At 38.5% G+C, this 17,397-nt stretch overlaps 1 protein-coding gene across 6 annotated transcripts in view; it reads right to left on the bottom strand.

Annotated features, from left to right (window-relative positions):
• The window catches only part of GYS2 (glycogen synthase 2), a 57,282-nt gene that overhangs the window by 10,899 nt on the left and 28,986 nt on the right, over positions 1–17,397 (bottom strand). For all 6 annotated transcript variants that reach the window (XM_046643883.1, XM_046643899.1, XM_046643891.1 and 3 more), the window contains 6 exons: positions 17,143–17,263; positions 14,361–14,467; positions 13,366–13,425; positions 12,363–12,441; positions 11,272–11,385; positions 2,289–2,415 (listed from right to left, as the gene is read on the bottom strand). In XM_046643883.1, coding sequence (XP_046499839.1) covers positions 2,289–2,415; positions 11,272–11,385; positions 12,363–12,441; positions 13,366–13,425; positions 14,361–14,467; positions 17,143–17,263 — 608 coding nt within the window. The remainder of the gene's footprint in view (positions 1–2,288; positions 2,416–11,271; positions 11,386–12,362; positions 12,442–13,365; positions 13,426–14,360; positions 14,468–17,142; positions 17,264–17,397) is intronic.

Genomic DNA, 17,397 nt, shown 5'->3' with positions numbered 1-17,397 from the left:
ATTTAAAACAGAATGACTCATTCACTGTGGCGTATTTCTCAAACTGCTTTTTCCGTCTATTTATCTTTTGTAACAGCTTTGCTGGCCTTTATCATAAAACATGAGATATACATCCTCTTTCATTTCAGGTTAAGTTTAACTTTGTCCTATAAGATGACATTTTGTGGGAAAGTCTGCTATGAGTTATATAATGTTCTCTTTATTCAACATAAATGACTTCCCACACTTCCTCCATCACTCAGGCATTGGTTTTGTGCTTCTCTGTGCTTGATACTTCCAATAGTACATTACGATACTTACTAGAAATAAGAGGAACAAGAGTCAATAACAACATGTTGTTAATAACATCAGTGGAATGTGTGTTTTATGTATCTCAAAAGATAGAGACTGTATTATAAACAATGTAAGATAATTATCTTGGGATTTCATAAGTAAGAAGACACCACCTTCACAAAGGTAGAACTGATGCTAATAACAATTGTTAGAACGACAAGAGATATAGCTGGAGTTAGAGCAATTACTTTCCTATGTCATGTTTCAAGAAGGGATAATCCTTTATCTATTTTTCCTGAGAAGTTTTAATGTTTTTATAGCTGCTGGCAAATTATTCATGGTGCACCTAGAACAATAAAATAGGACCTTATGTCAAAAGATGCAGAGCCCTCATGTTGCTCCTATTGAAAAATTAAAGGATCCTATTTATTTAGAATTTTAAATTCTTTATTTAAATTCTGGAATCAGAATGCAAAGATTTGAAAAATTCTTCCTCTTTGTAATCCTGCCTCTGATCTCCCTAACCTTGACTGCTGCTGCCCCTTATTTGGGCAATGATGACACTGAGATGCAGAAGGCAAAACATTAATTATAAATAAAAATGTTTTCTGAATCTTTTATTTTAAAATTATAAGTGGAATTATATCTAAGCCAGGAGGAAAATCTCTGATTACCGATAAGAGGTGGAAAAGTCATTATTATATTCTTTGTATTGCATGTATATAAAAGTACTTGCTTCCTTTTTAATTAAGCACTTCAGTACAAATACAAATTGATCATTCTTGATGCTAATGGCAGCCATGCTAGTTGGGACCAGAAAAGAAAAATAGACCGGGGATCTGAGAATCCACCATTTGTTAAAAAAGAGGGTTTGGAGGGAAAGAGGGTCTGAATGTAACAATGTCGTTGGGCATAATACCTACCACTGAACTGGTATTTTATCTTAAAAAAAATACCTCTTTTTGAGAGACAAGAGTGTGAAGAAGACTTACATCTTTTTATCCTATTTGTTTATTTTTTTAAATGCAATATAATCCATTCTCCTTAAAGAGCTCACAATATTTTTTTTAAAGATTGGCACCTGAGCTAACAACTGTTGCCAATCTTCTTTTTTTTTTCTTTCTGCTTTTTCTCCCCAAATCCCCCCAGTACATAGTTGTATATTTTTTTAGTTGCAGGTCCTTCTAGCTGTGGTACATTGGACACCGCCTCAGTGTGGCCTGATGAGCGGTGCCATGTCCGAGCGCAGGATCCGAATCAGCGAAACCCTGGGCCACAGAAGCAGAGGGCGCGAACTTAACCACTCGACCACAGAGCCGGCCTATTTGTTTCTTTAAGCATGTGAATGTGTGAGTTTTGCTGGACAATTGCTTCCCATATTAACCAATTTCTGCTTCACATTAATAGATGGGACTGGTGGAGATAATGAAATAATATATAATCTTTGCATATTATAAAACATTCTTTTTTAGGGGGATGCAAGGAGGCAATAACTCAGATACCCACTAACATATGCCCGACCACACGCTGGTACACCTACATAATCTCTGTCTTTGTTCTTAAGTCAGGATCTACAAAGCATAAAATTGACCCCTGAGACAGATCCAACCAAAATCACTTTTTTTATTCCATCTATGGATTTATTTATTTATTTATTTATTTTGAGGAAGATTAGCCCTGAGCTAACTGCTGCCAATCCTCCTCTTTTTGCTGAGGAAGACTGGCCCTGAGCTAACATCCGTGCCCATCTTCCTCTGCTTTATGCGTGGGACGCCTGCCACAGCATGGCTTTTGCCAAGCGGTGCCATGTCCGCACCCAGGATCCGCTGAGAAGTGGAACGTGCGAACTTAACCGCTGCACCACCCAGCCGGCCCCCAAACAAAATTACTTTTAAAACAAACTGCAAAACCAAAACCTTAGGAGAAATTACATATCAACTTGAATATTATAAACATACGCATGAAATAAAATATTAATACAACTCAAAACATTCCACCATCTATACACCCCATACCTGGAGTATAACCCCACGGTTCATAGTAAGACGGAAATACTCCAAGATGACAACCTCGGACAAACTCTTCATAATCCATGGGTAATAATGGGCTCGTGGAGGATAGGAACTCTGGGTGCAAAATCACCTAAAAAAAGGAAAATTCTAATGAGAAAAAAAAGAGAGAAAGGGGAAATTAAAGCAGAAAATCGCCTACAATTTGGTTATTTCAATACTGTAGAATCCTTGTGTTCTAGACTCAAGGCAAAAAAAAAGGGAGAAAGAGAGAGTTAAAAGTCCGGGGACTTTTTCCTCCTCTCTCCATTCTGGGTAAGAATCTACTCTGCCGACTAACTTTCGCTCAGGTTCCAAGGCCGAGATTGGAGGGCGGCCAATGAGTGTGCCCATTTTTGTTCTCATGCTAAACTACATCCCCCAAACCAGGCTTTACCACAAATAAAAGTTTTATTTGGTTCTCTAATTGTTTGCCCCTGTCGTATTTCTCAACTCGTTCCCGCCTTGAAGAGGAAAGAGAGGGACTATTTAATAGACTGCCCTCACGGGCCCCAAGCATGAACTAGTCAAGTGAAAGAGAGCCAAAGGACAGGGAAGATGTTCTAGGAATCTCATCTAGATTAGATCAGACTAGACGCCCTCACCCAAGCCACCCGTCTCTCTTCCCCGGAGGCAATCGCTTCCTACTCTTTCTTCCTGCTTCTATTCCACTAAGATCTCTACTCAACACAACAACCAGAGTGAACCTTTAAAAATGTCAGCCACTCCCCTGCTTAGAATCCTTCAGTGGCTTCCCATTCCACTCACAGTAAAAGCCAAAGTGTTTACCAAGGCCTCTAAGCAGTGGTGTGCTGGTAAATGTTCAAGAACCGAAAAACCAAAGTAAAAGTATACATTTGTACGTAAGTTTACTGATTTTACTGATATAAAGGATACGTAGCATACAATTTCCAAAAAAATAAAAAATGTACACTGAAAAACATGTACACAAAGGTTTATATCAGCTTTATTCATAATTGCTAAAACTTGGAAGCAACCGAATGTCCTTTAGGAGGTGAATGGGTGGATAAACTGTGATACATCCAGACAATGGGATATTATTCAGTGCTAAAAAGAAATGAGCTATCAAGCCATTAAAGACATGGAGGAAAATTAAATGTATATTACCAAGTGAAAGAAGCCATCTGAAAAGATCACATAGCATATGATTCCAACTGTAGGACATTCTGAAAAGACAAAACTATGGAGACAATAAAAAGATCAGGGCTTGGTGGGGTAGGCTTGAATAGGCAGAGCACAGAGGATTTTTAGGGCAGTGAAACTATTCTGTATGATACTATGATGGTGAATACATGTCATATATTTAACAAAACCCATAGAACGTACCACACCAAGAGTGAACTCCATGTGAACTACGGATCTCTGGTGATGATAATGTGTCAGTGTAGGTTCATTGATTGCAACAAATATACCACTGTGGTGCAGGACCCAGATAGCAGGGGAGGCTATGTGTGTGTGTGTGGGGGGGGGGGGGGGGGGGCAGGGGGTATCTGGGAACTCTCTGTACATTTTGCTCAGTTTTGCTGTGAACCTAATACTCCAAAAAATAGTCTATTAAAAATATACATAGTCTTTCTTATTGTAAGTTCTATATAGTCAAATACTCCAAAATGCTTTTGCTGATTTTTGCTAAAATCTGGTATTCGTAACCAACTTATGGTGTTGATTGATGACAATGTAATTTGGACATAAATGTTGAATGATTCCTTTGCTAATGAGTAAAAGAAAGTAAAACAGAGAGATACGTGTCAGAACTTCATAGGTTCTTCTGTGACATGAGAGACCTCTTCTCTGAGTGGGATATTAGCTTTGGAATAATGAAAAAATATTTCCTCATATTTTTGTGCCACTCACAATTTTGTGTAATGACTATGCCCACAATAATTTTAAGTTTAATCTGCATTGCTGATATTTCTCCATCATTTTCCTAAGTCTAGACAATCAATACACACTTAACCAAGCCATGATGTGTGGTGTTCACCTATTTTCACTGTACAAATGAAATCACCATGGCCAATTTCAAGCTACCAATGTGATGTCACTCAACTGGAGATGGCAAGAGCAGCAGCGCATCATCAGAGAGTATTTCCACCACGTGGGCATGATTGCCATAAATAACCTCAAGAGCATAGGTAAAGTAAGAGCACAGGTAATCAGGATGAGATGAGTTTTGAACCTTTCATTTGATATAATTGATTTATTTTTAGCTTTATATAACTTAATTTTAAACAATGGCTGCGTTTAAAACTGACTCACAAAATTTCTGAAATTTGACAACCGGCTCTCCTGCACTGGTGTGAGCCAGTTCTAGGACTGCACTGCCTGTATCGCTCTGCGAAGGCAGAGACAAGAGAGAGCGTGGCTGTCATTGGAAAGTTGTGAATAGGACAGCTGCTTCACGGCCCACCCGGATGAATGAATTTTCCTATTTCTCCTATTTACTAAAGTTCTTCCTGAACTATTATTAGGTTATCTGTCAGCCTTCTCCCATAGCTACGTAGTTATTAAAAATAAAATCTGATTTTAAAATACTGGGATTTTATATATATATAAAATGTAAATATACATTGTTACATTACATTATATATAAATATAAAATATATTATATTATATATAATATCTATATTAGTGCCTTATAAAAGAGAGAGAGATCCTAGCCCCTCCCACCAAGTGAGGACATAGTGAGAAGTCACTATCTATGAACCAGGAAGAGGCTCCTCACCTGAGCTCAGCCAAGCTGGCAACTTGATCTTGGACTTCCCAGCCTACAGAACTGAGAATGTCTGTTGTTTCGAAGGCACCCGGTCTGTGGTCTTTTGCTGTAGCAGCCCTAGCAGACTCAGACACTCTCCCTCCATTTGCTAGCCTCCCTCCGCCGCCCCTCCCTCACATGCGCAGACACCCGCCTCACTCCGCCCTGGCTCTGACCCCCAGCTGTGAGGACCCTCCTCACCCTGCCTGGGCTCCCAGCCCTCTCACTGGACGTCGCAGCACGCTCACTCCCCCTTCCAGTGTAGACACCTACCTTGTGTTGCCCCACCTAATGGCTTTAGACCTGAATTGTTCAGGAAGGAACGGGAAAGAGAAAGCGAGCGGAAGAGAAAAGGAAAAAGAAACTATTTCTCAAGCAAACACACTACACTTTTTGTTTTTTATTCATGGAATAAGTATATATTCTTCCAAAGAGATTACTTTGGGAAAAAACCCTAATTTGGATATATGATAATAATAACAGTAGTTGAATAATACTTTAAATGCTATATGTACTTTTCATATCTATTACCTCATTTAATCCTGGAGATTACCCATTGTGAGATGGGTAGAATAGACATTTTCATTGTCCGAATTTTAGAAATAAGGAAACTAAGACTTTACAGGCATTAGTTATATCTCAGTAGATCCAAAAAAAGGAAATATGTTAAATTTAAAAGATAAAATGGTAAAATGCCCGAAAACAGTACCTAAAAATGACGCTTTATTCAATCACAAGACCCACAAACTGGCAAATTAAAAATGGATACAATATTTTCCTCCACAAAATGTGATTTGAGTTTTTATTACATGCAAAGTACTGCACTAGGAAAAGAGAGAAGAGACATGGATACTGACTGTGTCTGGGCCACCAGCAAATTGACAGCCCATTATACTCTCTTGGCAAATAGCAACAAAGGGGGATTTGAAAGGCATTGTGCCTACTTTGGCATTTCCAAGCTTAGGAAAATTTGTACTCTCCAAAGCCCATTTCGGAACAGGAAAACATCGTGGCTCATTCGTTTTGTTCTCAGCCAAACAGAATGACAGCACAACTAAAATAAGAAAACAGCTGCTCTGGACCCTAAAACAGCCAATTGCAGAAACCCAGGGCAGAGAGGATATTAGAGATCAGCCCAAGGTTAGAGGATTAAATGAGATCCTGTGTACAAAAGCCCCCAGCAGAGCACTTGGCACACAGCGTGCCCCGAATCAGCAGGGAAAAAACAAACAACAAAAACCCTCTGACTGTATTTATCCTAGGAGGGCAGTAAGGTCCCAGGAAGTTAATGTTCACAGGGCGACAGCAGAGGGTTGAGACCTGAAGTCTGCAGTCTAGACTTTTCTCACTGCTCCCCGCTATCAAGGCAGGATCAATGATAAGTTCAAATTCAAAATAATCTGCAACATTTCCTCAATCGAATGGTCATTTTCTTAGAAAAAATTTGTCAATTCAGTCTGAGAGTTAAGAACCATTCTATAGCATTCTATAAATCTGCAGGTGTGCAAATAGGTTCTTATCTTAGCATGGGCCCTGAGTTAGTTTCAAGCTTTTAAAGGATACTATTAACAAACAAAATACCTAATTCTGATTTGACCAACTTTATCTCAGTGCTTTCTTTTATTTCTTTTGTGTATGAGTGTGTGTGTTTGCTTTCTGATCATAACCAATGAATACGTCAAAATATTCATGAGTTTGCATAAACATAATTTGTATGAAACAAACTTCCTTCTCCATTCACTCTACATAAACCATGTGCTTTTGTATCTCTGTGCCTTGTCATCTATTTGTTCTGCCTGGTGAGCCCTCCCTCCTGTCATTTGCATAGTGAACTCCTGCTCATTGATCAAGATCTAGCTAACACGTCCTCTCTTTGATAAAGAGTTTATTAAGCCCTGCAGAAAAAGATAAATCCTCTATCTACTACTCTTACCAAACTCTGTTCACACTTCTCTTCTAAAAAATATTGAGTACCCATTATGTACTGGACAAAGTACTAATAAAAGCTAATATTTATTCTGCAATTTCTATGTGCCAGGGACCATGCTAAAAGCAGCGTCTATTATTGATTTCATCCTTGCAGCAATTCCCTGAGCGCAGGGCTATATTACCACCATTTTACAAATGAGAAGACCAAGGTACAGGTAGATTAAGTAAAGTTAAAAATTGATTGTGTGGCATAGATGTAAAGTGAGATAGCATAATTTTCATCTTTAAGGACTTGGGATACTGCGTTTTCTATGGATGTGGCAGCCCTGAATTTGCTGCTCAGATTTCCTTCAAGAGATCCTGGCCCAGGGATCTTGACTGACAGCCCCGCCTGCCTCCCCTCTGGATCCACCACAGCATCTGTAGCCTATAGAACTGGCCGAGATGGGTACCAATGCCAACCCATTCCTGCCCAATGGGTGATTCTTTTAATGAGCAAACTTTGCTTGGAGAATTCCTATCCCTATTAATACAGCTCCCCATTAAACCGTTGCATTCAATTGCTCACAGAATAAGGCAGCCATCTGCCTGCCAATCTGAAACTGTTTTGCTAGGTGGAAGATACATGTGAAGGTAAAATATGAAGAAAAGATTGTTAACTACAGGAAAATATTGCATGTAGTGACACTAATATATTAATGGGTGTCTTTTGTATTAAGAAAGGAAGCATTATAAAAGAATTCTGAATTTGTGTTAGCTGTAGATTGACTATATTGTTGAAAATTATTTTTGTTTAGTTTTTATGGGCACACGTGCACGCATGCATGCGTGTGTGTGTGCATGTGTGTATGTGTGTGTGTGTGTGTGTGTTTTCTTCCATTAAATGACAAGCCATGTTGAGTGGTCCTGGACCACTGCTTTTCCCCTTTATGAGTCACTAGATAGTCTGGCTATGTATGCATACTTTTATGTATGTGCTAATTTTTATTAATTCTAGTTTTTCATTAAATACACTTGGCTTTCTGTAAAAAAAAATAGGCTGACATTTTTAGAACTGGGCTGCCTCTGCAGCTCCTCCTTCCTTCTTGCTTTCTCTTTACAGTGTCTGACTGCACCTCTCCGCTTACTCTTGCTTTCAATCTTTCTATCCTTCACAGACATTTCTGCCAATCAGTGCTTTTATATTTAATTTTGTCTTGGGGATCTGCTTCTCAGAGGACAAAAACTGAGAAAATGTATATGAGATATGATTGCTGCCTCAAAGAACTCACAGTATCTGTGGAAAACTGGATACACAAATTTAAAATATATATATATATAATTCAATGTGATAATTCCTATAATTGCTGTAGATATAAAGTGTCTTGGGAATGCAGATAAAAAAACCAAATTCTGTCTGCAGTAGATGAATGTGTATTAAGGAAAAGTGCAAAGAAGAGATAACTTTTAGGTTGGATCCCAACAGAATTGTTAGAACGGCTGAGCTAAGGGTATTTCAGAAAGATAGACTTACATGAGCAGAGACGCAGAGGTATGAAAGTGTTTAACGTATTTAGGAAATAAGGTCCTTGTCCATTCCTGGGGCATTGCTTCACTGTTACCACACTTTTGAAAAAAAATGTAGATCAGCAAAGCATACTTTGTTTTAAGCTTCCAATTTCAAGGGACCTTCCAGCCTCAATCTTCCTATGAGTAAGGGAAGCATGAACCATAGTCAGCCTCATGACCTATCCCTTCTTTTCACCCCCTATCCCCCCTTTCATACGTATTTATTGTACATAACGTGTGCCAGCCACAGATAGATCATCAGAGAAAGAACCACAGATTTAGATACAGGTGTGACATAAAAGGTCCTGAGAAAAACAGAAATCTACAGGGAAATGAGAGGTTTTCTTGCCCCCATTATTTCCTTTCCAAAAAACAAAAAATTGAGAAGGTGCAGTCTAAGGTAAACTACGTGAGAATGAGGCCAAGTTGGCGTTGATACCCTCTGCAGTGAGGTAAGTGTCTGCGGATCCAATCCTGCTGAAAAATGTAAAGAATGGGGCATCCTTGGCAGAGACATTCCTGCATTTCCAGTGAAAAATTTTCCTCCTATTATAGGAGGTGTGCTAGGTGTTGAAATTTTGTTAATGCAGAAAGACAAATGAGAAAATAAAAATCACCCATAATTCTATGGTATAGGGCAACATACACATATATGTGTGTATCTGTGTGTGTATGTAGAATATGTCTGAAATGAAAGGGTTAACACAGTACGGAAAACTTTATATGCAGCTTGTATCACTTAATGCTGTATTATGAGCTCTTCCTGCTATCATGAAAATTTCTCCTGCCTTGATTTCTGAGATATTTTTCTTTTCTAATTCTCGGCTCTTTCTTTCTTTCTCTGACTTTTCATCTCTTAATGCCCTCCTAAATCTTACAGTTTCCCTAGGTCAACACTTTTCCCCACTTATTTACCCTGGTCTTCCAGCATGGCGGGGTGCCATTCCCTGGTCTCCACCACTGCACACACCAATGGCTCCCTTCACGATTGCCCTTGCAAACCCCAGACCCACATTTTCTAAGGACCTATTCAACATCTCCACTTGACTGCCTCACATGTAAGTCAAACTCAACTATCAAAAACGGAACTCAAGGGGCTGGCCCCGTGGCCGAGTGGTTAAGTTCGCGCGCTCCGCTGCAGGCGGCCCAGTGTTTCGTCGGTTCGAATCCTGGGCGCGGACATGGCACTGCTCGTCAGACCACGCTGAGGCAGCGTCCCACATGCCACAACTAGAGGAACCCACAACGAAGAATATACAACTATGTACTGGGGGGCTTTGGGGAGGAAAAGGAAAAAATAAAATCTTAAAAAAAAAAAACAACGGAACTCAACTTGTGACGTGACCCTCAAACCTACTTCTGTTAAAGCCTTTCTTTAGTTTTTAGAAAGCATTGTTAAATACTGAAGCCAGGATATTATCCCTGCTTCCTCCCTCTTTCTCATTCCCAAGGTCGGTTGGGCACTATGTAAGATCTTTTCCACATGCAACCATCTCTCCCATCCTTCTGTCCTCTCCAGCACTTCTGGAATGGCCTTTGTAAGAGGCCCTTGTCATCTCTCAACAGTCCAGGTGTCTCCCTCCACTACATCGATTCATGCCTATATCAAGGAGTGAATGCAAGATGAGAAATGAATTTGAGAATAGGCTATTTTTTTCCAAGTAATTTTGCAGAGAAGAGTAGGGAAGACAGAAACATTTAAAAACATCAAGAAGAGACAGAGTTAAGGCAAAGTTTGTTTTTTATTGTGGAGAAGTTTAAAGAATATTTATAGACACCATAGGAAGGAGCTAGTAAACCTACAATATAAGAGAGGGTAGATAGGGCCAGTTTCCTAAGAATGTGGGAGGGCATGAGATCCCAGAACAACCCTTAGAACCTGAAGGAAAAGAAGGAAGAACAGGTCAAAACCTGTCTTTGAGACCACAATGGAGGGACACTGAAGGAGTTTACAACTCACTGAATTCATCTGCTAAAGGTGAAAGAAAAGGGAAAAGTGGGACCTTTGAAAAGATTAGTAAAAGCTTATGACAACCTGATCTGGAATACCGGTGAATGGAATTGAGTAGAGATAAACAATTCTCTGTTCAGATGCTCACCACTGTCCCCCACACCTAGCCCCCCGCCTAGAACAATATAGACCCTCAATAAACATTGTGGAGATTAAGTTCCACAGTGGTAGAAACCAGTCCTTTTCCATGCAGCTAACGCCACACCTAGTCGTTGTAGAAACTCAAGAGTCAAAAGAACTAGTTGGTCTATAGACAATTACTTAAAAACGTCATTAGCCACGTTCTCTGAAACTGGAAGCTTCTCATATTATTCCCTTAAACTGAACTTTATCAGGAAGAAACAAAGACCATTCATGTTAATCTCAGAGATTCATTAATTAAAGTAATTCTTAGAATATATTTGTAACATTAGAATTAGGTAATTTCCTTATGCTTACTGACAGTATTGTACAATGACAATAAATGCTAGAATTATGACTCAAAGCCATAAATATTCTTCAGTTTTCAGGAATGATTTCAAAATAGTCATTATTCTTTAACTAGCCAAGACTGGACACAGAATTAATGTTTTTAGAAATATCATTTAAAATATTTCTGATAGATGTTAAAACAAAAGAGGCTTCTAATAAATTCTCAAAAAATATATTCTCTATCACTGTGAAGTGTCCTACATCAACAATAGTTCTACCTTGACTCTGTCTGTGCGGCTGTTGAAAAGCCCAAGCCGTCTAATGGTGCTGAGGATGGGATCACTGGAGTCATCGATCATGTTGTGAGTGGTGACTGGAGGCAAAGACTGTCGCTGAAGTAACAGGAAAGAAAATGTCAATTGTGGAAAGAATTAATAAGTGTGACTAATTTCAACAATAGGTCATTGGCAACATGTCATCCAATCTGACGCTTTCAGTCTTCTGAGACGACAGTAATGATGATGACTAAGTTTTGTGTATATTTCAGAGGAGGATAATGGGTTGAAGAACTTCCTGTGGATACTGTGAACACACAACATTTTTGTTTTTCACCTGTGGCCACTGTATGAAAGGCCTAGATTTCTTGACTGCTTCTGGTACTTATCTGGAAAGGGTGTCCTGAAATCTCCTGGATCCTCCTAGCAGGGCTGTCTTCTCATGCCTGATGCCTCACTGTTATGACAAGATTTCAGTGTGTGCGTAACACAATACTAATCTTTCCTTTTTTGCAGTAATTTCACTTGACTGAGAAATAGTCACCTTTTCTCTATTGTGACTCAGAATTCAAAGCTTTTTGAAAACTTTAGGAGGTTTTTTGTTGTCATTGCAATATACACAGTTTTCAATTGTCTATATTGTTTCTGAATGAATTTTTTGTTGTTTTTTATTTTTGCTGAGGAAGATTCATCCTGAGCTAACATCTGCTACCAATTTTCCTCTTTTTTGTATGTGAGCCGCCACCACAGCATGGCCACTGACAGATGAGTGGTGTAGGTCCATGCCTGGGAACCTGACCTGAGCCACAAAGCAGAGTGCACCAAACTTAACCACTAGGCCACCAGGGCTGGCCCCTGAATGAATTTCTTAACTGGATACAAAGAAAAATTCCACAAGATTTTAAAAAGGAGCCCTGGAAATCACTCATGAGAGAGAACGTACAAAGTCGTTATTTAGGTGAATACTTAAGAATGACTTTTCTAACTCTCAGGTCCAAAAATTTCCCAAATCAGTCCATTCCAATAAATTAAGATATTGGCCTAAATTGATTTGAACAATTATGGAAAGTGATGGGCACTTTTTTCTTTATTACCTGGGTTGAAAAGATGGCTCTTTTCATAATTGTTAGATCATCTCGATCCAAAATATTGTTCATGTCAGGAATTTCTCCTCTGTGGGGAAAACAATGTTAATAATAAAAGTAAAAACAGCTGGCACTAGTTCAGTGCTTCCTAGGTGTGAGATGCCCTTCTAAGCACTTGAAAAACAAATGTAAAGCAAACACAGTTTCCTGATGAAGCTCACAGACGAATTCCTCAAGTGTGAGGAAGTTTGATAAATGACCACTTTGGATAGTAAAGAAGAAAATTGAAATCCATTTTTAAAGCATTAATGTTGCCCATCAGGAGGACACTTCCCTTATATTTTACCTACTCCTGAGTCCTATGTTCGAAAGTGGTCACAACTCGTCCACCTATAAGTGGATATGTTTGCTGGTAAAAAGAAATGATGCACGTCTGCCACCATGGGTCAGGAGACAACATCGCTTTCACCTCATACCATAACAAAATCCATATATTTCTTACATATTTCATTATTTTGTAACATATTTTAATTTGATTTTATTTACACATTTATATAAACAATTTATTTATTTCGATTTAAATAAATTTCTTTAAATAAATGTCTATTATTTATTAAACAAACATGTTAATTAGCATCGATTAATATATTAATTAATAAATGTACATTAATTTAATATATAAGTAAATATATATTTAATATATAGTCAGTATATATTTTGACTTAAAATCTCATGACATCTCCCTCAGCTTCAGACTGACATATTAATCCCTAATGAGATTTCCATTGAATTGGAATCTATCTGCATATATAAATAAGTTCTGATTTGTACAACCTGCTTACAAGTATTTGTCAGATGAGGGATAAAACCAAACCTGCTCACATGATGTAATACATCTTCAAAGGCTATTAATTTCTTTATATTTGGATCAGCATAAATAGAGTGTCTAAACTGTTAACTTTGAATAGTGAAGCTTTAAATATTTCCGGTGTTCAGTGTTCCAAGCACCTACTTTAATAAGGCATCATAGAGTTTCTGTCCAAACTTTTCCTTCATGGAATGTGCAATGTCCCTGGACAAATAGAAAGATTTATAACTTAAACAGTGTCACAACTTTACGTCTTTCTTTGCCATGACAATGCTGCTGTTGTCAGCGCCTTCTTTGAAATTACCAATCTCATTTGTATAACCTCTTCTGTTACTTCCCGTTTGCCAATTTAGCTTAAAGCCTCCAGAGCTGAGGCTGCAGAACACCCTGAGCAGCCCAGAGAGGGTGACGTTCCTTTGCTTGACGATAATCAGGGGAGGGTGGGGAGGGCAAGCGGATGGAGGTATAGATGTAACAAGATTGGGAATTCATTGATAATTGTTGAATCTGGGCTATGGGTATGTAGGGGATCATTATGCGAATCTCTTTACTTTGGCCTATGTTTTTCAATTTCCACAATAAAAATTAAAAAAAAATTCAACCCATCTTTAAAGATTTCTACAAAAGATTTATCCTTCCATGGTAGCTCATTTCAAAGTTTTTATAGTTACCAGTTTTTTGTTTTGTTTTGTTTTGTTTTGTTTTTTGGTGAGGAAGATTGGCTCTGAGTTAACATCTGTTGCCAATCTTCCTCTTTTTTTTTTTTTTCTCGCCAAAGCCCCAGTACATAGTTGTACATCCTAGCAGTAAGTCCTTCTAGTTCTATGTGGGATGCCACCACAGCATGGCTTGATGAGCAGTGTGTAGGTCTGCACTCAGGATCCCAACCAGCGAACCCCAGGCAGCTGAAGCAGAGCACATGAACTTAATCACTCAGGCTTGGGGCTGGCCCCCATAGTTATCAGTTTTCTAGGCATTACATAATGTGACACGATAGCACAATGAGAAGAGAACCTCGTAGTATTTGTGCGATAATAATCTTAAGAAAAAACAGTTCAAGGAGATATATCAGGAATCATGCAGGTAAAAAAATCCCTTTACGCTTACTGCTCGAAAACATTTACAAGCCATGAGATTACCATAGCTGTTTGCGCACTGCCTGGCCCTTCAGGGTTTCCACATTGAAATTGTTTGTCTTGGCAGGCATGATGAAAAACACCACCACCGTGACGTCACTTTTATGCATCTGTTGAGAGAGTAGAAAACACAACATGGTCAACTACCAAAGATTAAAAAAACCTGTGACAGCTGGACCTTAAATTTTGAAAAAATAGTGTTTTAAAATAGATTTCAATGAAAAGAATACTTATTTATGATTCACAGAGAAATTATACCCACCTTCCTGAGGCTTTTTCAGAAATTTTAATATAAATCCAACTTTCAATCGATATTTGTCAATTAACAATTTGAAAATTCAGACATAAAATATTTTCATGGTGTTGATCGTCTAAAACATATAACAATTGCTATTGATATCACTACACTTTTTGGTGGGTAAAAAAGTAACATAAATGTGACCTAATATTACAAAACTAAAATTAGTTTAAAATTTCAGACTGGAAAGTTAATGGGGATTTAGTTTTGGTTTATTCTCCTTTTTTTCTAGCTTATTCACACTGACTTGCACAAGTAGATTGTTTACACTTTTTTGTTAAATGTCTTAGTCTCATGATGTAGCATTTTGGCTTCTAGCTTAAAGTAAAGGGACAACCGTATGCTTTTCACCTTTGATGTGGCAGGGATCGTCCTGGGTACTTTAAATGCATAATTTAACCCAATTCTTGTAATAACTGTGCACAATAGATGTTACTTTTCTCATTTTACTAATGTTCAAAGAGAACCACAAGAGAGGTCCAACATAAGAGTCTGAGCTCCTACAATAGGCTATTGGCAAAGCTGGGATTCAAACTGATGTTTTTTTGCTTTTTGGTGAGGAAGATTGGACCCAAGCTAACATCTGTTGCTAATCTTCCTCTTTTTGCTCAAGGAAGATTGTCACTGAGCTAACATCTGTGCCCATCTTCCTCAATTTTGCAAGTGGGATGCCACCACATTATGGCTTGATGAGCAGTATGTAAGACCACACCCAGGATCCGAACCCATGAATCCTGGGCCACCAAAGCAGTGCGTGCAAACTTAACCACTACACCACGAGGCTGGCCCCTCAAACTCATGTTTTTTGACTCTAAAATCCATGTTTTGTTTTCCTCTTCCTACAAATATCATTGGTCTAGCATCTCTCAGAAGGAAATGAAATATCAAAGAGTTGTGGAAATGAAAGCATAGACTCACTTAAAAGTGTGAGCAGATGAATGTGCATGTATTCTGGAAATGACGATCTCCTGAGTGGGGGGCACTTTGCCGTCTAGTCTGTGGCCTCTGCACTCTAGGGCCTGACATTCTATTAGAAACATCTTCAGAAGCCACAGAATAGGAAGCTCACTCCAGGAGAAGCCAACGTGCTATTAAAGAATAAAGGTGCTGTATGGAAAGAGAAGGCCTTCCTTTAACTTCAGGTGTTTTTAATTATCTTTGATGTTTAGAATAATAGTAATTGGCTTTTTATTTACATCTAAAAATAAAATGAATATTTAATAAATGTATGGATAAGTTAATGACGTCCCTAAACATGATATATGTTTGATATAGTTGTGAGCCCATCTATAAAGCTTGTTCAATAAGTACATACTAGGAAATATTATGAACTAAGATTATTATCTCTCTGGTCTTTAGTCCTATTTCACAAACTTGGGTTTTAATTAATATATCACGTCCTTGTTAACGTGGTTTTCGTAAATCTTTCGGCATATCTGGTGCAATGTCTGCTCTAAGGCAAGGATAAATCTAGTGTCCAAGAAAGAAAAACCTAGCTGGAGAGTAGTACAGAGCTTAGGAAAGTTTAGGTTGCCTCGGCCTCTCAATAAGATTGAAATTTTACACTGGTTTCTCTGAGTATTTAATTGTTATTTATTCTGTATTTTTATGTGATCAGATTAGAATATAAGCCGATAGCTTTTATCAACAGCTATGACATGGTACCATTTTCTATAGCTGCTTCTATTGGCACAGGTATGATTGTTGGATTAATTGGAAACCTATTTTAAGTCTTACTTTCCTGAGTGAAAAGTCATTCCAAATTGTTGGGAGTGGGGACCTCCCTTCTCCTCCTTCATGTTTCCATGTGGTGGGACATCTCCTAGTTTCACAGTGTGAGAGACTCTCAGTCTTGAGGAGGAGGTGTGACTGCTGAGCTGGGGGAGGAACAGAGTTTGTGCATGTCTACCTTGTTCTACAGAGAGCAATTGTGTGGCTCTCAGCCATGTGGTACAGGTTCCTCTGAAGGCCTGCTTCCTTCCTTTGGGAGTGGATGGTGATGGCCAGAGCTGCCCAAGATTGATGGCTAAGTCCAATACCAAAGTTTAGTATTAGGAAGCCTATTGGTGTCATATACCAAAGTCACATCTTCTATTATGGTCTTTATCAGTTTTTAACACAGTGAAATTTTGTTCTCCATTTTCCTCATTTCTCTATATTTATCTTTCAGTTGGTTACAAACTTGCGGGGGGTGAGGGGGCCAGGGATGCTATCGTGTCATCTTAAAACATAGCACACATCATGTGGTAAGCTTGTTGCTCTCTTAAAAATATACCTGACCACATAGACAAATACACAAGCAACAATGTGGCAATCCCAATACGTAAATGAAAGGCTGAAGCCATTTTTAGAATAAGGTTGTCGTTTTAAGTCTTTGGAAATCATATAGTCTCTTAAAAACTATTTCAGAAGTCAGAAAGTTCTTTACTTCCCATAGAAGAAAGTCCTCCTGTAAAAGCATGTTATCACATCCTAGAGCTTTCTTACCCTGAGCAGGAAATTTAGCCTGGATAAAGATTCTAGGAGGATGTCAGCTCCTTTGTTTGAATACTCATACCTCCCAGCAATGAAAAGGAACAAAGTCTTTTCAAGATCAAAGTCCAGATGACTAAAACAAAACAAAACAGTTTCAAATGAAATAAGCAACAGCAACAAAATGTTCACATGAATTTTGTTAAAGTACAAAGGAGGCTGGGAAAGATAAACACTGTAACAACCCTCTCTTCTCTATGGCATAGATCC

The sequence above is a fragment of the Equus quagga genome, chromosome 1, assembly GCF_021613505.1.
Source record: "Equus quagga isolate Etosha38 chromosome 1, UCLA_HA_Equagga_1.0, whole genome shotgun sequence".
Lineage (NCBI taxonomy): Eukaryota > Metazoa > Chordata > Mammalia > Perissodactyla > Equidae > Equus > Equus quagga.
Note: the sequence above shows the minus strand (reverse complement) of the source record. Positions and strands in the feature narration are given on the sequence as shown.